Below are 24,370 nucleotides of genomic sequence, written 5' to 3'. Positions count from 1 at the left end.
CGCCGACGGCCGAGTTGCACGTACGTTCTGCGCCTGCGTGAGAGGTAATAACTCTCCACACCAGCAGGTGGCGGTAGTCTGTATTTGTCTTTCAAAAAATGGAAACCGGAAGACCGGGGAATGCGTTTGCATTGCGTTGGATCTAGAAGCAGCCATTGTCTCCCTCACAACAAACAGTTTGCAACAATTTCCTTGTTCTCTCGCTATTTAGTAATACTAATCGAAAATTATGTCTGGTAGTGATAGTAACTTTGGAATGGCTTGCTTTCGTCGCTTCCATTTCTCTTCTCGTGCACTGATTCGCTAGCTGGACAGCCAATCAGAGAGCTCTCTCTCATCGACGGCTCCGGGGGCTCCGACGCCGATTCAACATGTTGAATCGGCGTCGGAGCCCTCCAAAACACGCCGACGGAGTGTCGGCGTGCGGGACACACCGGAAAGACTCGGCTGACAGGGCGCCACCGACGTCCGACGGCCGACCGTCGGTTTGGTGTGTCCGGGCCTTAAGTCTTCTTCAAACAGTTGATTGAGACACCTTCACCCCTGCCCTGTGGAGATTGTTTGGCATGTCACTGACCAATGTTTTGGGTTTTTTCTTCACAGCTCTGAATATTTCTGTCATCAACTGCCATTGTCTTGCTTGGTCAACAAGAAACACCTGTTCCAATACTTTTGCTCACCTAAAGTCTAATACAAAAGGTGGTATGTTCTAAGTTGTTTAACAAATCTATATAGAAATATCAGGAAATAAGAGCTTCCTGAAATTGTAATATGTAATCTCGTGTACATCTTTTGACGTCAAACTCAATCAAACAAAAACAAAGGAAGTGATCTTGCTGTTCCAATACTTTTGGAGGGGACTGTATGTGCTATATGCTAGCTGCACTAGAACATGTAATGCCTTGTACATTGAAACGGAGTGTACAGCAAGATATGAGAAGTATAGAAGTATAGTAAGATATGAGAGATATGGGACAGGACTGAATGATGGGACTAAGTGAACACACCCCTCCCCACCCCACGACATGGGATGGGTCACATGGCACCCCGCGACTGCGCTAAAACAACATATCCACGTCTCCTTTACGTGTATCTCTCAACACCCAACTTGACGTACCTTCAAAGTGATCAAATTATGTTACACTGATAAGGTTTCTGCTCGGGCCTAAAATATTCAGGGAACCAAGCAGCATGTTTCGCTTATGGCACTTCCTTCCCTTCCCTTCCCTTCCCTTCCCTTCCCCCCCCCCCCCCACCCCCCCCCCCCCCCCCCCAATGATGAGCCTTCGCGCCAACGACCTCTTCCTAATTACAATTCCACTGTCCAGCGGTGATGACGAAGACTACTTTCAGTGCCAGCGCTGCAAAAAAAGAAAGTCAGTCTTCACTAGTGTATTAGTTTTGTCATGAGAATTTTTGCCTTTTCTCTGAAGTAGAAAATATTAGCTTGCTTAAATTCTGTGTTTGCTTGACCAGTGAAATTTTCTTTCCCCATTGGAAAATCTTGAAAGGAGTAAAACGGACTCATGTCATTGTCAATATTTTTGTCATATTTAGATTTTACTTATTTTTGGGTTTTTGCAGTGACCTGCATAACCGGAGAGCTATGCACAGAGATACTGATTTTATTCCAACTAAAGTGCTGTGCAGAAATGCTGAAAAAGTCTGGTTAACTCCTAACCTACTGTAACTATTATTATTCAAGCAACATGCACTAATATTCACACTGGCTCACAGAGCACCACACTCACACACATCTTTCTTCTCACACACACATGCGCTGCCATGTCATGCCTTCAGTGTGTTGTGTGTGAAATGCCACTGCTCCCCGACAGAGAGGAGGGGGTTCAGAGCTACCATCGTGCTCCTCTGGACACACACACACACACACACAATACTGTATGCATACACATTAACATACTTACACACATATACACAGACATGGGCAGGCATACATATATAGGCAAACACACTACACTATGGGCTCTAAATGCCATGTACATATACACACACTGCAGCAAAGGATTGCTCCGTCTTTGTGATGTGCACTGTGATGACTACGTTCATACAAAAAAAAAGAGAAAATACCAGTGTCCCCCTCCGCACACGTACACACACACACATACAGAAACACAAACATACATATACATGCATGTGCACACAAGCACTACACATCCATATCCACATAAAGGCAGACAAACATGTATATACACACACACACACACACACACTCACTACACGCATGCACAAACACATACATGCATGCATGGACACACACACACCCTTTCCCAGGGTCATGACTTCACTTCCTTTGACATCAGCAGGCTTGGATGGGGGATGGGATTTTTCAGGGAATAAAAGCACTAAACCTCCCCCCCCCCCAAACTCCAAGCACCATGCCATGCTTCAGCACAGAGCGCCTCTCCTTCAGAAACACGCACAAAACCCCATCAACGGCGAACACCCCAGCCCTGAACATCTCCATCAGAAAACAACACATATACTGATAGCCCCCCCCCCCCCCCCCGCCTCGCTCTCTTCCCCCCTCCCTTCTCCAGACAGCCAGACAAACGAACGCAGCTTACCTCTGAAGTGCATGAGAGCCACGGGCTGAAAGGGACCGTTAGAACTGGGCGCGTCGACCACCATCTCGCTTTCCGTCGTGTTACATGTCAGCATGGGCACTCCAGCGGGCAAGGGGGGGAGAGGAGCGGCGACACTTTCCGCTCTAAGGCCAGGCGTTCGCCTCCATTTTAGTGCGAGCGGAGCTCAGAAAATGAAGCTCTCCTTGCTGCTGGAGGGAAGTGGCTGCTTGGGTGATGTCATCGGCTGGGGAAAGGGAGCCGATTGGCCGGCCACGGCCACATGCGAGAGCTCTGTCGGACTGCGAGCGCAGGGGAGGGGAAGGGCGAAGCAGGTGATTGGACGGGAGGGGGAGGGGGGTGGTACCTTGGGTCGGGTTACGGCTCCTCCTGCTTAGTGCTGCGCCTGACAGCGATTGGCTACTCTGAATGTAGGAACCAGGTGAATCCAGGCGTCTTTTTCTCTGGGTAGGAACCACTGAACTGCTGGGATCACTGAAATCCCATTCTATTCTACAGTAAATTTCCCCCTTACAGAAAAAGACAATATCTGTACAAGCTCTGTAATTTACATTTGCTAAGCCTTTGAAGGCAAATATGTTATAAAAATAAAAAACCGAATCAATGATACATAATAGAGCAAAAAACATTTGCCTTTATTTTGGATATATTATTTTGGATAAGTGATGAAAACCGAAAAAATAAGGCCTTGGAATTAATCATTTTAATTTCAATTAGCCTCATCTAGTGTTACAGACTTTAATTAGATGCAATTAAACTACAAATCCAGTAAGGGCAACACCAGAAAATGACAATACAACTGAAACACTTAAAGTGCACTAGTCATTAAACAGAATTTACACTTAGTAAGCAGGTTATCACATTTCTATAACGTGCGTTTCTATAACGCGTGGCAGCTGCACCAGGGATTGTGAGGTCGCACCAAAATGAACCAACCTACAGCCACGACCCAAATGCCGTCCCCCGACCAGCTCATACCATGCTGTGCTGATGCCTGTTTCAGAAAGGCCTGATACTCAAACTTCAGACGGTTAACCTCTGACAAAGAGAGGAAACGCACCACGGCCGACACCCGTCCCGTATCGGTCTTTAGCATTGTAGGTTTACACCCCTGCTGCTTGGTGCAGAGTGCATGGGTTGAGGAACACACCCGTTTTGCAGCTGTGCATCCAGTCACTTTGCATAACACCACAGGACTATATTAGTTCCAAGAAAATCTGATCTTATCTTAGCTGTTCGCGTCAGAAATTATTCAGACTTTTTTCACACTTTATGTTATAGATTTAATATACATTTAGAATGAAACCCTGAAGCCACTGTACCTACATCCACACAGAGAAAATATAGCCTATATCGCAGAAAGATGCTGCATACACTCTGTTTTTAGTTTTTCGCACCATTCTCTGCAAACTCTTGAGGCTGTTGTGCGTGAAAATCCCAGGAGATCAGTAGTTTCTGAGATGTTCAAACCAACAATCATTCCAGTCACTTAGAACACATTTCTTCCCCATTCGGTCTGAAAAACAGCGGAACCGCTTGACGATGTCTGCATGCTTTTATGCATTTAGTTGCTGCCACATGATTGGCTGATTAAATATTCACATTAACAAGCTAGTGTACAGACCCACCTAATAAAGTGCTCAGTGAGTGTATATTACCAACATTTGTTAAGAAATGGGTGTGACAATGAATGGTTAGCCAAGTGTTCGGGAAAATACTTCGGGCTGGATAGACAGTAATATTAGCAAAAAGTATAGAAAGGGACAATGAATAGCTAACTGGCGGAAGAGAAAAGAGGCAGGTAGTGAAGGCTGCTCTGGTACACTGCACTGCTGGCAGTGGTGTACACGGCGGCCTGCCTCTGCCCAGGCCATGCAGCCATTCGCTGGGACCAGTACGGGGAAGCGCTGTTACACGCCGCTACATCGCAGACTCCACGGGGTAATGGGCGGACCATCTGGCGAAAACAGAAATAGCCCCATAAAGCGGCTGGCTTACGAATACAGCGCAGGAAAACAAAAAGGGCTATTCAAAGCCTCTACCCGCCCCCGCCCCCTCACTTTATTTAACTGCTCTGTTGTCAGACTTCTGACTTGCTTATTATCCACTTGTATTTATTTTACGGAATATAAATAAACTTATATTGACACTTAATCCACTGCAGTTTTGGCTAAATAAGAACAAAAATAGTGCCAATGAGCTAAGACCATTTGATTTACTTAAGTTTGTCAAGCAAACTAACTTAAAACAAGCTCATATTTCCCACTTATCGTAAGTATCTAGGTATAATAGGTATCTAGGTAGAAAAAGGCTCACTCACATGGTGTTTATAGTCGTTAAATTTGTGTTTCAAAATATACAGTTGACGGACTGACACTCAATAATTGAAGCTCATCGGTTGAAAATTGGTTCTGATTGGGTGGGGGGTTAACGTCATTGCGTTCACAGAGAAGGGGGAGGGATAAGCAGTGTGGTTTCCGTTGCTGCAATTCCTCTCTTGACCATCAGAAGGGTCAACTGACACGCTCCCCTGGACAGCCTCTGGCGATCTCTCCTCAATGATTGGATTTTCCAATTAGCATAATGACAATCGATTTATGTGCTTACATAGTGTACGCACTGTATCCTGAACAGTGTGAAAAAAAAGACTACTATGGGATAGTCAAGCATCTATAATTTGAGACAGGAATAATGTACCACTCCTAAATTGGGTCACCCTAGCCCTTCCCAAGCCTGCCACTATATTCCGTATCTATGGATACCATAGAACCACGTCAGTGAGAGACTGCTTGGGTTGCGGACCGTGCCAACAGTCCTCTTGCGGCGGGGGGAGGCATCCCCTCACGCTTTGACACAGACAGAAAGGTCCGTTTCCCCCCGCAGCTTCCGCATTTTCTGACGGTCAAAGTCCACCCTGTGGTAAGCAGCACAGCAAACATTTACACAAGGCTGAGACGCAGGCAAAGACACAAAGGCGAACCAAACACGGCGAGATGTGATGTCAGACTGTCCTCCAAGCTCACACGCTCAGCCATGATCTCTGCACATGCTCGGGACCATAGTGCATTTACCATTAGGCGTTTAGCAGGTACTGTTTTCACAAAGTGACAAACCTTGGGAGCGCAGAAATCCAGTTATGCAGTAGGACATTTAGAGATGCAATACCCCCAACAGCACACACACACACACACACACACACACACTAAAGGACCTAGCAACCACAGATTACAAAGATAATTTAAGGCCAAATACAAGGTCTATGGAGTGATTCTATCTGAAAACTATACAATACAGTATCAATCACTGGACAATATAGTATAAATATGAAATGCATACTATAAGCTAACCAATTTTTCTGCTAATAAAAAATACAGCATAATTCAGGCAATAGCAAGTGACAACTTATTATAAATGGTTCTCTGCTCTGATAGAGGGGAGCATGCTTAATATGTAGCAGTTACAAGATTCAGTTCAAAGCACTACAAAGAAACCAAAGTCTAATTTCCTTTAACAGTGCCTTTCCATTACACACGTCACTGCTCGATGTAATACGCTTCCCACAAACCAGTCAAGGGAGGAGTGAAAACACACAGACTAAATAAATGAACAAATTAATTGCACCTCATGATCCCCTGCAGAGCCATGAGAATACTACTCATGAAAACCAGAAAGTCCTAAGGATTTTAAAGGGACCTCCAGGAAAATTTCCCCTGGATTTCAATTTCTTTTAACCGTGATCCTACAATCAGCTTGCCCCCGAATGAGGCAGTTCACATTTGCACCGATAGATGGCAGTACAGCCACAAACAAAACATTTTATGGAAACGATTCACACCTGTCCTCACTTTTCAGTTTTTCACCGCAGTTCAAAGCCCAGTCATGGCTGGTAGACATGTCCCATGTCAATTCGGAGCGACACAGACATGCTGGAACAATCTTCAATACAAACCATAAATATTCATTAGATATGAAATTAGTAAACATTTCCTCACCCAAGCAATTATTGGGGAGTAAATGGCTCGACTAGCCTTATTTTCAATTATCCACACAGGTGATCCGTCCAATTGCAAAAGTTGTTGGGTATATGTCATGTAAACATCTAGTCAGGCTATGGGTTGATATCGGCCTGTATTTTTACAGAAACGTGCAAATAATCTGCCTCCATACACCGTTCCTAAATTATTTGGAGTGAGAAACTCGTGTTCTTGTTTGCTGAATAGTTAATCAGATTAATTTATATCCCTTCTGCATATTTGAGAGCAAAGCGTATTTCAAAAATAACCTTCCAAATCCTTCTGATTATGTCATTATCCAGATTGCCTTAACTTGTCTAACAAACAGATGGTGATTGGGAACAATGAACACAGGTGAATTACAGACCACAGAATTAGTACAATGGGAAAATTGTTCAACTGTAGTGTTGAGAAAAAAAGAAAAAAAAAGAAAAGTTCCTTTATTTCATCAAAACCAGGTCCACAGTTTCAGTGTTAAGTCATGAGTGTTAAATTAGCAGAATTGGGGCATAATGAATCAGTAGAACAGTTTTTCAACCACAATACTGTCACAATGGAAGTTTGCTAGTGTAACATACAGTAGAAACGGAAAGTCTTACCACAAAGAACCTCCTGAAAGTGAAGTTTAAGGGAGGATTCAAGAACAGAGGCTAGCGTATCTAGTGGGTGTACATCCGTGTTTTCACCTTGGTCCACACAAAGGAAACAAACTCCAGGCTGTATGCTCCCACACAACTGTGTGTAGGCAGCACTGCAGTGACATCACTCAGCCTATACAACAGGACAGCCTCTTCTGTAGTCCTAAAAAAGTGTCACCGGTTGTCAGGTGACATCAAATTCCTAGGAATTCCACTCAAAGGAGGACAACAATGTTCCTGCCAGAAGGAACAAGAATTGCACTTATGATGACTATATGTTTAAAACAGCACTTCCTATGTATTTTCCTAGTTATGGATGTGATGCTTTGACTTGTGGAAGAACCTATGCACTTGTAAATCGCTTTGGATTAAAAGCGTCTGCCAAATGACAAAAATGTAAATGTAAATGTAGAAGGGGTCACGTTTCTGGTCACCTGTTCAAACCGGGAAGGCGCTCAGAGCTCAAATGAACAGCTTTCAACTCAAGAGAATGTTATCATTGCTGCGGTTAGAGCGATATGGGAGCACGTTATAGCATGCACAATGTCGCGCAGAAGTCTGCAGGTCTGAAAATGAATTGCTCTACTCAAATAAAGCACTTTGCCTAAATTACCTCCATCTTGAGCGAGAAGGTGCAAGAAGTGAAATCTTAAGCACTGCGGGTCACCCTTGAGATAATGCCATACAATTACAATAAACGCACGAGGAGACTTTACAAAAGGATGACAACTGTAATCAAAAATCATCTAACAACCTAGACTACATGAAACACGCGTGAAGGAACAGGTAAAGCGAAATTTTATTTCGCAGCCAGCTGAGACATAATATCAAAACGCCTTTATCCCCCTCCTGTTTAAATCTAATGTAGAGAGGATCATCAGAAAAACAGCAATTTGCTTGATGGTGTCTGTCCAGAATATGAAATGGATATCATTAACCATCCTATTATGTTTGAGGTCAATTTGACCCCGTTCAGTGTTTGACATCTCTTAAAAACCGCTTTTTTATATTTATACTGTATTTTTCCAATTTTCTAATTTGGTGGGATTCAATAGTAAAAATGCAAATAATACTACAATGCTAAGTTGTGTTGTGCAGTGTTATTTTGACCCTCTGTAACTGTATAAAGCGCAAGAAAATGTACAACCCTTTCTAATTTCTCCGATTTCTTTGAATGAGGCTGTAAAATGAAATGTTTCTCACAGGCTAATAATTTGGGAGACAATAAGAAGGCAAAAATGTCAAAATATTTCTATGACAATATTTCTGTGTTTATTTCAACTGTTGGGCTCAATTTGACCCCAAATGTAAAACCGTTCATAAACTCTGAACATAATCGGAGGGTTAAAGCTAGCCTCTGCTAATGGAAGCGCAGCAGCCGTGGCATCTGCATGCTTTTGTTGTGGGAGAGGAGTGTGGCGTGACACAGAGCGAGTCGTGAGCTTACGGGTCGTGAGCGTACGGCAATCAATGACAGAGATGAAAGGAGGGTGCGGGAGACGAGGGGTGAGTGCTTGAACGAGAAACTGCTGCTAACGAGTAGGGCTGGATACAAGTATACATTTTCCAGTGAATAGCTTTTATACAGTGGGCTCCAGAATTATTGGCGACCTTAATAAGAATGGAGGAGAAAAAAAGGCAGCATATAATAAACATGGATAGTATATTTTATGTTCAAACATACTGGAAAACACTATACTTTTATTTCCATACATTTACCCTCATGTTAAAATTTTTTCTGAAAACCACAGGTGCCAGAATTATTGCCACCCATAACAATGATTGTACATAAAAATCAAACAAAGTGAAATTGGCAATACAATTATGAGACATCCACACCAGCAAACTCTTGGGAAGGGTGGCACAAAGACAGCCCTTACTGAGCACAATAAACAAAACCAAGCATCTTGAGCCAAACCTCATTGGAATTAAGGCTGAAAGAGAGTGCTATGGTCAGATGAGACCAAAATGTAATACTTTGGCCATACACACCATCAACATGTTTTGCGGCAAAATGGAATGCATACAAAGTGAAGCACCTCATACCAACTGTCATTTACTAGGAAATCTTGGCAGAAAATCTGGTTGCCTCTGCTAGGATGAAGGTCATAGGTCGATTTTCCTGCAGGACAATGACTCCAAGCATAGCTTACGTAAAAATCCACACATAAATGGTTAAGTAAAAACAACAACCATGGTTCTGCAATGGCCCTCTCAGTCTGCAGACTTAAATCCCATGAAGTGGCTTGAACCGAAGAGGAGGGTATCCCAGGGATAGCAATGATTCTAAAAAGTTCCGCAGGGAGGAATGGTCAAAAATCCCTCCAAATGTGTTCTCTAACCTTATCACAAATTAGAGGAAAATATTGATGGCTGTGATCTTTGCTGCGGGGGTTGCACAAAGTATTTAACCAGTATTAAAATAGGGGTGCCAATAATTGTAGAACCAGTTTTTTGGGGTAATATATTCTTTTATTTGAAAAATGTAAGACTCCATTTAATGAAAAATAAAGCACACTACATTACACATGTAGGAAAACAAAGCTCATATCAATACCTGTATTATCTTTTAGTTTACAGCACTTTTTGCACATATTTATCAAGAGCCCACAGTATATACAAGCCAATTTTAGAGCCAGTGTGTTAATGATGATCTTGCTCATCTTTGCCATCTGTTTTTTACTGCACCTTAGTGTCTTAAATGTATTTAAAGCTTTGGCTATTTAGCAATATCAAATAAATAATCTTGGAGCTGGCATCTTGTGGGCTTAGCTTAGCACAGCATGCTAAATGTTAGCTAGCAATAATGTCAATAATAAATTAAATCGTGTATTGGACATTTCACATCCAAATAGTTCCATTCATGATCGAATAAATGACCATGCACTTGGCTAGCCATTGTGCTCCATGGTATGCTCTGGTGCTGCTGGCCAGGAGAACGAGAAAGAGCGACACAGAGAGGGACAGCTCTGCTGGGCATTGACCCCAAGCTCTGAGAGGGCTCGGTACTGCCTCAAGCAATGTATGCAGTATCATAACCTATTCAAAGGATTTTGCTGCCCAATTTCCCCATGCAGTAAAAATACATACAGTGCATTTATAGTTTAGAATATTATTCCTGGATTTATTTCTGCTTTTAAATTGTTTATGGCTGTTCTTATACGGCACTGTTCCCAGGGTACTGTATTCATGTTTTTTTTTCCATTTTATTAATCCTTGAATTTGGATTAATTAAAATATGAAATCACCTCCAATTATTATTGTTCAATTTCATAGATTAGCCAGTGAAAAAATGAGGGATTGTCATTGTTTGGACCGTAAATACTAGAATGGTTAGGCTGAAATTGTAGATGGAGCTATTGATGATGATATTACATCCTTCTGGGTCGAAAATTGTTGTTTTGTGAATTAGTGGTTTATTAACTAGAATGGACACACCTCTCTGCTTAGAATTGTAAATTGCTGAGAATATTTTATTAAATTGTGATTTTACATTACAGATGGTCTGATTCAGGTAAGTGAGTCTTGTAATAGATAGTAATTTGTTTAAATTATTTATTAGTTTAGTTTAGTCTTTTTAGCCTGTGAGCCAGCCCCCCGAATATTCAATGTTACAAATTTAACAGAGAGCATTTTTCAATTTGGTAAGAATGTAATCAAATATGACATACACACTCACAGAGCACTTTATTAGGAGCATTTTTACTTTATTACACCTACTTATTCATGCAATTATCTAATCAACCAATTGTGTGGCAGCAGTGCAATACATACAACCATGTAGATACAGGCCTTCAGTTAATGTTCACATCAAACATCAGAATGGGGGAAAAAATTTATCCGACACCTTCGACCAGTCTGGCCCCTCTCCTCTGACCTCTCTCATTAACAACGCATTTCTGCCTGCAGAACTGCTGCTCACTGGATGTTTTTGTGTTTTTCGCACCATTCTCTCAAATACTCAAACTACCCTGTCGACAATCATTCCAGAGTCAAAGTCGCTTAGATCATACTTCTATATTCTGATGCATGATAGGTGTACAGGTCTACCTAATACAGTGGACACTGAGTGTATGTCATAACTGCGATAAGACCAAGAAGATCCATTCATTCATCATTTAATACACAGAACGGCTTGAAATACATTAGGCTTACTGTAATTCATGGAATAAATCATGGGGAAAGTGCGATTGGACACAGCAAGCTGACCACCAGGCTTACTTAAAGAAGTGGTGTGACCAGCCAAACATGGTTTCCCATGGCTAAAAATAAGATGACAAGGCTCCGTTCTGGCTGAAGCAAGAATGACCATTCTCTAGTTAGAGATCATCAAAGCTAAACATTATTATTCTTTATCATTCTTTATTTTATGCTAAAAAGGCACTTTCCTGCTTAATCCATCAGGATGGATCCAACTGCTGAGGGGAGGGGCCAGAGGAACACCTCAGTTCTTGGGGACAAATGCACGCAGTCCCTCGACAGTGGTCCCCAAATCCTCTTAGCCCCCCCCCCCTCTTTTCCGGCCGTGAACCCCCGTTTTCAGGGAGGGTGTGTTGCTGGAGGATGCTGGGAGAGCGTTCCCGGGCCCGAGCGTTCCCGAGGAGCATCCCTCCCTGTAAATTATGCAGCTGAGGTGCCTACTGAGCTTTAAAGGGCCTGTTGTCAGGATCCACCCAGACCATAAAACTTTAATTACCGACCGCCAAGGAGAGGCGCACGCATTTAATGTACACGGAGAGGAGCTCATGCCCAACATGGCCAATTAAGCGCAACCTTTTAGTCTCTTTTAACTGTTATGTTTCTGAATCGGGAAAAATCGACGTGTCCACATAAAGCAACGCAGAGGACAAAGCGTGCTGTGGAAGCTGTAGAAGATGATTCGCAGATCAATATAATAAGACGCCTCACAAACGTTAGGGAATACTTACCTTTACCTTAAAGGTCAATCTACACCAAAAGAGAGAGAGCTGAGCGACAGAAATCAATACAGAAGGGTAACCCTGTTAAACTCGTGATGAGGCGATGCTACTATAGAGTAGTGCAAGGGTGAGAGAAATATGTCTCAGAGGTAGCAGGCTCAAATCCGGTGTGGGGTGCTGCTGTGTTATTGAGCAAGGTACACAAGCAGATATCCACTTGTATAAAAGGATGGGGAAGAAAATGATAGTCTGGATATAAGAATATATAACAGAAATGCATGAAAGAGTTGTTTGGTTAGCAAAGACATAATAACAGGAGCGACTGCCATTATTGCAACAACCAAGATGACTGGCATTGATGTTGGGTATCCATGAATCCTCACGTGCTTTAAAAGTGTAGATATTACTAAACATAAAATGTAGACATCGCTGTAGATAAATAAAAAAATACACCAGTATGTTTGACTAATGCAATGTCAAAAATTACCATACATAAAATACACTTAGCCGGTGGATAGCATAGAACTAAGTACTATTTCGCCTACCACAATGAGACCTTACAAAGCTGTAATAAATTGAATAATGTGACAAACATGTATCGTGGCATAAAGGTTCAAATGCATCTCAGAATATATGCATACATAGGCTCATCAGGTTGAGGATTAGAGATATTAACCACGTATGACAGGCTTTACATTTGGCGGCTGTCTAGCCAAATAGTTTGGGAGTTAAAGTTGCGAACTCTATTAACTCTATATTGGATTGGTTATAGCAAATACTGACATTAAGTCACGGTAGATTTGCTTGCAGACAACTAATTAGTTGGTCAAAAAACGATTAGCACAGTTGTACGCAGAACAGGCCATAGTAAATTCAACACAAATGATTTGATGCTGGCGATGTGACATGCAATGTGTATGATGGGTAGGCTATGTACAGTGGCCAATTTCACACAGATGAGGAGGATGGATTGGAATGTCATTACTGATGAGACATTCAAAAAAGGGAAGACATTAGAAAAAGAAAACCACCTATTGCGACTATCGACATGTGGCAATTTTGTATTTTGGCTGAGAGACCTTCACTGGAGCCAAATGCACTGGTGCTTGAGAGCAACATCACTCACCACGACTAGAAAGTGAGCTTCAAATACAAAGCCTTGTCTTGGCACCTTGGTTTTTTCTTCAACACAACTGCCAATCAGTTCCTTTAAAGTGCTCCATCAGAGTTGTGTTAATGGCAGGCAAGGAAGCCATTATGAGGGTGAGAAATAAGAAAAAAGAAGCTCTCTCTCCCATATAAACAACTTCCAAAAGGGAAGGAGGTGAAAAGTTGACACAATACATGCATCGGGGGTGAAGCATCACACTAGATGAATGGGCATTTCCAAACCAGCTGAGCAGCATGTAGCATTGGATGTCATGCGGTTTCTTGGGATATGATGAAATGAGATATGTCCTGACCTCGCCTGATTTCATGTCATGTGATGTGACGTTCCGCCAATCAACCATCCAGTCTGCATGAAAAATACACAAACAGGTCGCTGCACTGCACTTCACTATGAAGGCATTGTAGATTTTGCTGAAAAAAAAAAAAAAAAAAAAAAAAAAAAAATTACATGACATGTCCTGATTTGTACCTTTTAAGGCAGGCAGCTTCTGCAGCTCTCGGTTGTTGCTGAGGCAAAAGCGGGAGGAGCTTTGCCTCTTCTCCTTCTTGATAGGCGTCTGTGGGCCTAGCTGCTTCCCCTTCAGGAGCTGTGTGGTGGGGGGGGTATTACTGGCATTGTTCTTCCTGTTGGAGTCCTGGGTGGGGATATAAGCAAGGAGATAGAGCTCTGGTCAGTCTGGTCAGACAGCCACAGCGTTAACCTCAGTCTTCTGACAGAACCTGGGTCAGCAGTCAGAAAGTCAACACGTCCTGCTGTGCCTTGAGTACCGATTAGAGAGCAAGGCTCAAGGCATTGGTTTGGGTAATGGCCAAGAAATTCAGCAATTCTGTTCCAAACACCCAAACCAAAGGAGGCCATGAAGTACAATGAGCGTTCATCAAATGATATGGGGGCGTCCTCTTTTTTGTCATCCTTACGACTCTTACAGACCTTTTTTCTGTTGAGGTAAATGACTAATTGACAAGTATCCTTCTATGTTCTGCACCAGTTCACTAAATATGGAGTCTCTAGCTGATTCTCAGACTAATTTAAGATGGCAAATGTTTTTGCATAAAATGGAAACAAAAAGCTTAAAACCTCAACCACAGCCAAGTCAATTTGTTCCTCAAATAGGATCTGATCATTGGGAGTGAAGCATTTATCCACCATCAATAAAATGCAGCCACCTCAAGAGCTGGAGGGGGTAATTACCTTGTTTCTGAACTCAAAGTGGGAATTAACAGCTCATGAAACCAGGAAGGCCTCCCAGGCCGATTTGAACTCCGTAGGCCCGACTAATAGATCACAGAGATGAAATTGGCTGGACGCTGGACAGTCCGAATGCCTCAGATGCACTAAACTGGTCCAGCCTCTCAGGCTGCTGCTATTAATCACACCTTTCCAGAGGCATGGACGCCACAGCGAGAGGATCAGGCAGGTTGCACAGGAGAAAATGAGCGAGAAAAAAAAACAGCCATAATGGCCGGATTGCTCTTTAGGGTGGTTTGACATTACCCGTGATTAAAGGCAGTGGTGCAAAGCGCTTCCATTTAGTAATGCCTCTGCACAAGTCTGTCTGCATTTGCACATGTATGTACCAGGTGCCATCTTGTGCGGTCAACCACCTTAAAATTACCAGTCTAGTACTCTCTCCTTAAACCATACGTGCATAAATTGCTTGCTGCCTCTCTCTTTTTTGGATTTTGTGCAGACATGATATAGATGAGGTCATCTGGCCAATTATGTTTACAAATGGTGCATTGGTTTTCTTCACCATCGAGATACTACTCACAGATGGCCCACTTGGCTGGAGCCAGTCACACTGGGGCAGTTGGCACCATAGAACAGAAGTGGGCAGAGAAAATGCCAGAGTCCAGTGTGAAGCACATGTAAAAGGAGAGGAGAATGCAGCACATGGGCTCCGTTCCACAACTGGAGCTGTACCCTGGGTTGCGGTCAGCGCACTCTGCATTCTTGAGCCTCTTCCAAGAGTGGCCAAAATTTGACTGACTGTCCCCGCCACAGTGAGGGACAGCAATCGAACCCCATTGAGAGGAGTGCCTCTCAATCCAAAAGAGGAGAAAAACTGCTCCTGACCAACCATACAATATAAAAAGCAGTGCCCTTTCAGATTCCTATCACATGGGTTGGTTTAAGTCTCTGATTAATACGATTTACTGGAATGTCAGCTGGCACTTGAGGAAGCCTATAAATAGCCAAAATAAAATACATTTTCCCAAAAAGGGGTGGCCGTATTCAACAAAATATTGCGCACATTAACATTAACAAATTAATATGAATTCTGATGGCCACAGGTTTGTTGGTCACCATGTTCAATTCAAGCAGATGTACAGTAATGCGCAACAAAAACATTGCACGGGAGTTTCATTGAAAGATACACATGCATGGTAAGGTTATTGTTTTTGTTGACCAAAGCCCAGCACAAGCTTCAGTTATGTCACATAAATCACACTAAGCACAACAGGAGCAGCATACATTCAGCAAGCATCAAACCATTACACCACCAGGTCGTTTGAGTACACTTTACTTGTGGCATATTTACTCATGATGGAGACACCAAGTGTAGCGATTAAGAAAACACAGTTTGTTCCTTTATACTGTAGCGCAGTAATATATTTGGCATAACACCAGCATGGAACAATTAAATGAATATGCCTACAGTCTATGGAAATAGCCAAACAAAAAAATGGGGTAACATAATTACGATCAGGAAAATCCTTAAAGGTCCCATATTTTAGGAAAGCAGGGATTACCGAGTATTGGTATTGATTGTGGAGTGTGGCATGATACTAGTGTGTTGATTAATTACAAACAATGGAAAAACATAAAATTTACATTTGGGAAAAATATGACAATATTCTGGCGACATTGCACATAAAACCAGCAAATAAGGGAAACAAATTCCTGCATAATTCATAATGTTGCAGGATACTTGTTCCGTGGATACTTTCTTCAGTGCCAAGTGTCATCAAGACATCAACAAAGCAGCATTTCAGCATTGCAACTGAGAGCTCACTTACTTCATGTTCAGAATAATTTTCTTGTCCATCTTCTCCTCCTGGTTTGTTAGCTTTTACAGACTTAGGAGATTCCTAAAAGAAACACATTTTGCTAGCGTTAACGGAGTGACACTAATGTAGATTACTAGCTTATGCCGTATACAGTCACAGTGAGCGGAGGTCCAGAATGTTTGGGACAAATAGCTTACATATTTTTTCTTGATTTGGCTCAGTACTCCACGATTGTAAATTTGTAATCAAACAGTTCACGTGTGGTTAAACCCTTTTCTTTACACAAGCTAGAAAATTACATACCCAAAATAAAATGGCTACTATTCTTGAACCCTTTAATAATCCTGCCATCTTCTGAAAGGTTTACTAAAACCAAGTTACCGAAGCTCAAACTGTCAGGGCTCAGAACAGGACCCAGAAGCAAGACCACAGAGTAGAGTTCAGAGTTTTTATTGCAGACTTGGCGGCAGAATATACAGGCGAGGGTCGATAGCCAGACAACAGAATTAGCTGGGAATAGGCAGTTCGTAAATAAGTGTCCAGGCTGAGGGTCAGTGCACCTGCAAACAGAGATAGCAGGGATAATCCAAAACAAAGTCGAAGTCGCAGGCAAAGAGTCGATAACAGATGAGCAAGCCAAACAGAAACAGAATCAGAAACGCCGTAAAGCCAAAACAGGTCGATAAACTATGGTTCAAAACAAGACAGACGGATAAAGCAAAAGGTGGAAGTCAAGGACAAAACAGGTCATAACAGGAATTAGAGTTGTTCCGATACTGATACCCGTATTGGAAATGCCTCCTATACAGCCCAAAAAGCTGGATTGGGTATCGGTGAGTACGAGTGTCCAGGCACCGATCCGATACCACATAATTTATCATGTGGTGATAGCTCATTTACGCTACTCAGGCAAATTACAACACGTGCGGTGCTAGCGGAGAGTGTAGTAAGAGCTAGAAAAAATGTCAGCAATTTGGCAATATTTTATACAGGAAAATCCCACCAGTAAAACGGACACAGCATGCAAGGCTTTAGTTTTGAGGGGTGGCACTAGTGTTGAATTTCAACACCAGCAATCTTATAAAGCATTTGAAGGCGCGTCACGCAAACAAGTATGATCGGTACGATCAAGGCAAGGGGAACTGAGTTTTAAACATTAGGTTCACCGAAGCTCTGTGTTTATTCGTTGAAACGCGAATTCAAACTACCGGAAAACTGAACGTAGCTTTCCACTATGCTGTATCTACATATAAACAAAGTAGCTAATACATCATTGGACAAATGCTGCACGGAATATTACAATACGCTGTTTCCATTCTAAATTAGTAATCTGCGGCCATTTCAGAGGGTTAAGAATGCAAACACCGCAGGGAATTGAATGCTAAAGTACTATAGTTATCAAATAATTTGTTTGTTTTAAATCTGTAACTGTTGGTTCACTTATGGCTTATGGTGTTTCTTCTCCGTGTTTATTTGTTGACTCGCGAAATACCAGTAAACTGAACATCACGTTCCACTATGCGATATCTATATACAACATAAAAAGAAATGAAGCATTAGGCTGTTTATCCATGGGATATTGAAAGCAAAAATTCACGGTTTCAGCGGTGGAATGACTTGCTTACCACTGTCAGGACAGCGGAATCCCTGCCCATATTTCGATGCAGACTAAAAACACTTCAAACTGTACTTTAGTCCTCCCTCCTGATTCCCTCCACCCCTTCTGATATCCCTCTTGTCTAACCCCCCCCCCCCCCCCCCGAAAAAAAAAATTCACTTGATGATTGTCTTTTTGTTTAGAACAGCCCTTCATGCACATTTTACTAGTTATGGATTTGATACTTTAACCTGTGGAAGAACCTATGCACTTGTAAATCGCTTTGGATTAAAAGTGGCTGCCAAATGACTAAAATGTAAATGTTAAATGTAAAAAACAATAATAATAATAATTTTTTTTAAAGATACGACCCCTAGTGGTCATAAGCAGTATCGGTTACACATGGTTAAACATATAGTATTTTTATTTACTTTTTATTATGACAACAAAAAACACAGAACCTGACACAAAGTGGAAGTGGAAGATGTTTTTTCTCGCTGAAAAGATTTTGTTTTTGAGTGGATACAGATTATTGCACATGGAAACCTAATGATATTATGGGTCTTATGACATAAAATACTGTCCTTGTGCTTTCCTCAGATAGCAACAGGTCGAGAAGATTGTATTAAAATTAAAAAGTACAATATATTGTATACTACTAATATATTGATTGAGGGCCATTGATTGCAGTTTGTCAAATACACAACCTCCAGTCAAACACATTCCACAATTTCACATGCTTTTATTATTCAAAAGCATGCTTGTCCTCATTTATAAGCATATTGAATAATAATAAAAAGATTTGAGAAGATATTGAGATGCTCACTGATAAAAAATTGGGGTTACGTCAATGAAGATGCCTTCTATATTGGAGCCAAAGGTGTATCCACTCAAGAATTCGAGAAGCTAGAGAGACGAGAGATTCCATGGAAGTCCTCCAAAGGAAGTCCACGATTTAGATGTAGGCATCACAAAATACACTTTTTGGCCATAAAATCTCAAGAATGTAGATAATCACATTTCGATGTACAAGTACTTTTGTAAAAGTATGCAACAGCGAAATGGAATGATAATTGCTCCTGAAACATTCTAAGTAAACAATTGGCATTCTATCGACATGTCTTTGAGCTAGCACGTTTTTAGAATTAGAAACTTTTATGCAATTGATGCGCAGGACCCTTGCCGTGAAAAGGATACCTGACATTACCTTATTTTGTGTGGTATATGGATTTCCATATGCAGAGAAGGCAAGGTCTTAAAATCTTAAAATACAGATTTTAACACTTTCAAATGGTATATCCTGTTACCATAGAGACTGAAAATTGCACTGTAAAATAAGGTAAACAACCCACACCGGCCCAGCTCTGGGCTGGTGAGATTTGAGGGGTTAAAGGCATACCATGCAAGATTTTGCTATATCTGAAAAGCATGTGTCCAATACAGTGAACTCATAAGATCTATGGGCGAATAGAAGGAGAAGGAGGGCGAGAGGAGATGTGTAGGGACAGGCTACAACAGTGGTGAGCTGGGTTTGCGAGAGATAGCAAAACCAGCCTTCGGCAACATTAGGTAGCTGCCATTATTATCTAATCAAATTCAGTTTTGCATGTCAGTTGGCTGGCCATGATAGCTGGGTCCCCTCTCCTGGGAAGGGAGCTTGTGACTGAATCCAAGACTCCCGGACTTTCAGAGGACTTGAGATGTCTAATAAAAATAAAGGCGACAATGAATTGATGCGTTTGTGAGTATGCATGCTTCTGTTACTGTGTTACAGAATTATGCAATGCTTCCTTCCAGGCAGACTAGAGCAGACTGAAACCTACTGGTGTTCGCAGCTGTGGCTAGCGTTGGTTAACTCAATCAGCACTAATGGTCAGCTAAAGTTAGATACCCCGTAACTTATCAGACAAGTTTTACGAACCAAAACCGCGGTTGTCTTAGCTCATAGCCATCACAGCTGTCGGTAGACTGCAATGGCCAGGGGTTGAGAATAGGTCCATAGATGTTGTGTAAACACGGGAGGAAAGCGAGGTAAGACATTTTGCATAGTATACTTTTAAAGTGCTATTTTTATACATTTGGGTTACACCATAGAAATGACAGCATTTTTCATCCATAGTAACACATATTAATGTTATGTAAATGAAAGTAGTTATGTTCAGTACTTTGTCACATACTCTTTGCATGCAATGGCTGCTTGAATGCTATGACCAATAGACATCACCGTGCGTAATGGATGTGACAGGTAATTATTTTGGGGAAACAATACACTTTCTAAAAACTGTGAATTTTAAAGTCAAATGCAGAAAGTTTTATATCCATGTAATGCAGGATGCTTGGCTGAACATAAAAATAGCAATTTTGAAAATATTTTTTCTACTTGATTTTTATGAGGAGATACCAGCATTACGGATGTGGCACGTCTGAAAAGCACACTGTTTAAACAAGCTACTTCCCAAACAAATTTTATCATAACACATTTGTTGTGTTATGATAAAATTTCACCACATTCAGTACCCTGTAATTCCAATGGAGGGAAGAATGGTGAAACTGATATAGCATTAGATGCCATGCATTGTAATATATTTTCGCTTTATTTTTTGTGAAAAATTCTGCTGGTCCTGGAGCATCGGTTAAGCTAGACGTCATCGTTGAACACCAGTATGTACCAAGATATTTAAATAACAAAACATAGCGCAACCCCCCCCAAATTGAGCTTACAAGATTTCCATTTTCATTTATACATTTCAATGCAATTGACACTTTTCAATGCAATTGACTTATGATTATCTGCTTATACAAGTACACATATCATATAATGAAATATTAAGTTTTTATAGACATGTTTATAGAGTTGAAAGCATTTTTAATCATGAAAAAACTAGTTTACGCAGGTGATTTTAATGTTGTGGCTGTTTTTGTATATTATAAATGGTTGGCATTTATATTGCACCTTTATCCAAAGCGCAGTACAATTTATGCTTCTCATTCACCCATTCACACCCCAACAGCGATTAGCTGCCATGCAAGGCACCAACCAGCTCGTCAGGAGCAACTGGGGGTTAGGTGTCTTGCTCAGGGACACTTGCTCAGGGACACTCAGGGCGGGATTGAACCCTCCGACTGCCAGGCGACGGCTCTTAAGCTCCTGAGCTAATGTCACCCCATTGTAATGTTGTAATTTAGTAACGGAGCTAGCTGTATTACAGGGCTACTTTTTTGGGGCGGAACTGCTGTGGTCCGGCTGCTCACGTGGATATGGAGATGATGTTAATATAACCACGAGATTCTATGGGTGCGTCTATTAGCCGGAAAGTGCATACTCCTTGAAGGGGTAATACACCCTAAATCACTTCTTTCTTGTTATAAGGTTGAGTGTCTAGCCTCAGTTTTATAGATTTAAAAAAAACAATATGATTAATGTAATCTAATTAAGCCGTGCCAATTCCTTTTGTGAAAAAAACCATGGACGAGCAACCGTGATTCCATTAAAACAAATATATGAACCTGCTTCCTCATTTTAAATTGCCAAATTTGTTTGTAGGATGAGCCACAAAAACAAATCCAGATAGGATGCTATCCATAATAATAATAATTACACACAAATTTGGCTAAATATTTAGCATAATTGGGAGAATTCAATTTCCCCGCCATCTTTGCTTTGTGGATCTGGATTGTGCCAGATTTTGTGGGTTGGGTTTTCATAATATGTGGGCGTGAGCATGATGAAGTCACCCAGAAATGTGAAAAGTATATCGTTGTACACTCCGCCGGTGGAGTGGAGGAGGGCGGAGCTGAAGCTGTTTTGTTCTTCTACTTTGATAATGGTACAGCGGAGGGAGGACGTCTACAAAGATTGGTTTCCAGAGCATGCACTGGAGGAGGGTGGTAGTGGAGTGAAGGAGTATACACTTTCTGGCTAGTGGGACACACCCCTGGTGATTAGGCAATCAAAACTGTATGCAGTTCATTGAGAGTAATTGTAATTGTGCCCCCTTTGCAATTTCTGTTGCCTCATTGCTTAATTAATTCTTCCCCCAGGCCTGCTAAGGCATAGGCCAAACAATAAGCTTACCAAACTGTTCGGATCGCCATTAAGAAGAAAGCTTTGTAGTGCTAGACTACAGTGCCAGAAGAACCACTATGCACCACAGTCCAAGTACTTACAGATTGATACCTGCACTAAAGAATGAATTGAACACAACTGACTAATCAGAAACACCTGTGAAGCTATTTTTCCCAAACATTTTGGTGCCCTGAAATGGGGGGACCAAGTTAGGTATAAAGTAAATTTCTACAAACCGAAATGTACAAAAATACCCTTTTAAAAACTGAGAACCTGCACTTTAACCACACGCGACTTGTCAGATTACAAATCTAAAATTGTGAAGTATGTAGCCAATTCAACAAATATAAATAAATATATTTATTTATCCCAAACGTTATGAAGCTTACTGTATATAGTTGGCATCGATTGCATTACATTCGCCCGGCGTAACGTTAGCTGACCGCAGTGAATGTTCATGTGAACCGTCAAACGAGTTTGCAAGGAGGGTGTAGCTAGCTAATCGACTAACCGTAATCGAGAATAGACCGTTACCATAGGCGAACTGCACACTACTACTACCACAATGAGCTGGAAATGCACGTTTCGCCTTAAAACCAAACGTAGACAACAAGACGCAAAACACGACAGCCGACCACTTCTCCAACGTTAACGTAACAGCAAGGAGGTTACCTATTCTAAGCATCCTTGGTCATTTAAATAGAGATGAGGTAAGTTTGCTAAATTGTCCATTTATCATAAATGTTTCAACAAATTATCGACAGCACAGCGATGAATAATTGTTGGGGCGTAACCTAGCCATAGATTGTAAAAAAAAAAAAAAAAAATAGGTTAGCACTAACGTTGCCTAGTTAGCACATATCTAGCAAATGTAGCTCACGTCAGCTGTCCAAGTGAGTTAAGTAAGCCAAGTTATATGTTAGTTAACTAATTAGAGCCCACGTTTCGCGTACAGAAATACTAACTCTTAGCTAACGTTATCTAGCTTTTTTTGTTGTCTATCTGTATATATTCATCTATCGAGCAAGAATGCCATGAACTTTCAGAAGACAATCCGTAATTAGCTACTATACTACATGCAACTGCTACGTGGCTAGCTAGTTACTGTGTTATAACTAAAAGCCCCAATAGCATCACCCAAGTAACGTTGGCTAGATTCAGCATTCAACTAACGTAAGCTAACTTGGATGAATTCACTACACGTTGCTGTTAAGAAGCATCACAGACTGTTATGCAGTCGAGGCCTCTGAGTCAAATGCATTTTCTTTCGCTAAACCAATACTTACGGGTCCCTTAACACCCCTGTGGGTCTATCAACCTGTTCTCGCAAAAACAAAACTCACCTTCTCCTTTTTCATTTTATTTGGCATTGCGGAGATATACCCTCCACCGTCTCCCTGCCAACACACTGCCACTGTTCTGAGTTGACAGTCTGTCGCCCCAGCTGTTTTCCTTGTCCCAATTGAATTTGATAGGCTGCTGTCGGTCATGTGATGGCAACGTAGACCCAGCCACACACGTGCGCGTTCGCGCTCACAATTTATGTCAAATCAGATTATCTAATCAATTTTGACGGCAGATGGTATTTTATCGAATCTACTCTGGCATGGGAGCATTTCAACTATATCCTGTAGGCTTGGAAATTGTAGAAATATGGCTCATGTCCAATGACCGGCAAACAATGCAACAAGTGAATTTTGTTTTGTAATTACAAACTGTAATCTTCTCATCAACGTTTTGCAATTTAAACTTTGAATACCGGCTTATTATCATAACACAGATCCCTTTTTATTTCAAATGACAGCCATTGATAACTTTGACCAATTGACTGTCTACGTTCTTTAAAAGTGGTTAAGCCATGGAAACAGCATCCAATAATTAGTCCTCATGCTTGGTTACAAAGAAAAGAAAAACTAAGAAATAACAAATAACGTAAAAAAAGAAAAGAAAAAAGAATACGATAAATTAGACATTCAGCATACACAACGAAAAAAGACACAAAAAGGCTAAATTAAGAATTCCTTTAAAAACACTTTCAATCGCTTTCCCGTTTAAAAAATACACTTTCAAGGCAGTCCGTGTCCCAATCTAGTTACATTCGGTGTCTTTATGGCTTGTGTCGAATATTTGTGACACTTTTAAAATGGCTAATCCAAAATGTTTATGCAAAGCAAATTCATAAAAATTGGCCAGTTTTATAGCATTGGACAACTTCACAGCCGTACTGTAGATGTCTTTACAAAGCAACAACGCCACCTGGCGATCGTATTTCTGAAATTTTTTTCGTGGGAAAACAATTTCAGATTCTGGGAAAGTGTTCTGGACTGAGGCGATTGCTTATGCCAAAGGCAC

The 24,370-nt window shown here is 41.4% G+C and overlaps 1 protein-coding gene across 2 annotated transcripts in view; it reads right to left on the bottom strand.

Annotated features, from left to right (window-relative positions):
- LOC133128123 (serine/threonine-protein phosphatase 2A 56 kDa regulatory subunit gamma isoform-like) overlaps positions 1–23,463 on the bottom strand; it is a 43,057-nt gene extending 19,594 nt beyond the window's left edge. The window contains exons 1-3 of one of the 2 annotated variants that reach the window (XM_061241427.1): positions 23,362–23,463; positions 16,365–16,436; positions 13,813–13,978 (exon numbers count right to left, since the gene is read on the bottom strand). In XM_061241427.1, the coding sequence (XP_061097411.1) occupies positions 13,813–13,978; positions 16,365–16,436; positions 23,362–23,388 (265 nt within the window). In that variant the 5' untranslated portion in view covers positions 23,389–23,463. Of the gene's footprint in view, positions 1–2,585; positions 2,804–13,812; positions 13,979–16,364; positions 16,437–23,361 lie in introns of those variants that run through there. The other variant, XM_061241428.1, reaches the window with a different exon arrangement.
- Positions 23,464–24,370: the final 907 nt, after the last annotated feature.

Source organism: Conger conger, chromosome 5 (assembly GCF_963514075.1).
Source record: "Conger conger chromosome 5, fConCon1.1, whole genome shotgun sequence".
NCBI classification, from domain to species: Eukaryota; Metazoa; Chordata; class Actinopteri; order Anguilliformes; family Congridae; genus Conger; species Conger conger.
This window is presented reverse-complemented; position numbering and strand designations above follow the sequence as displayed.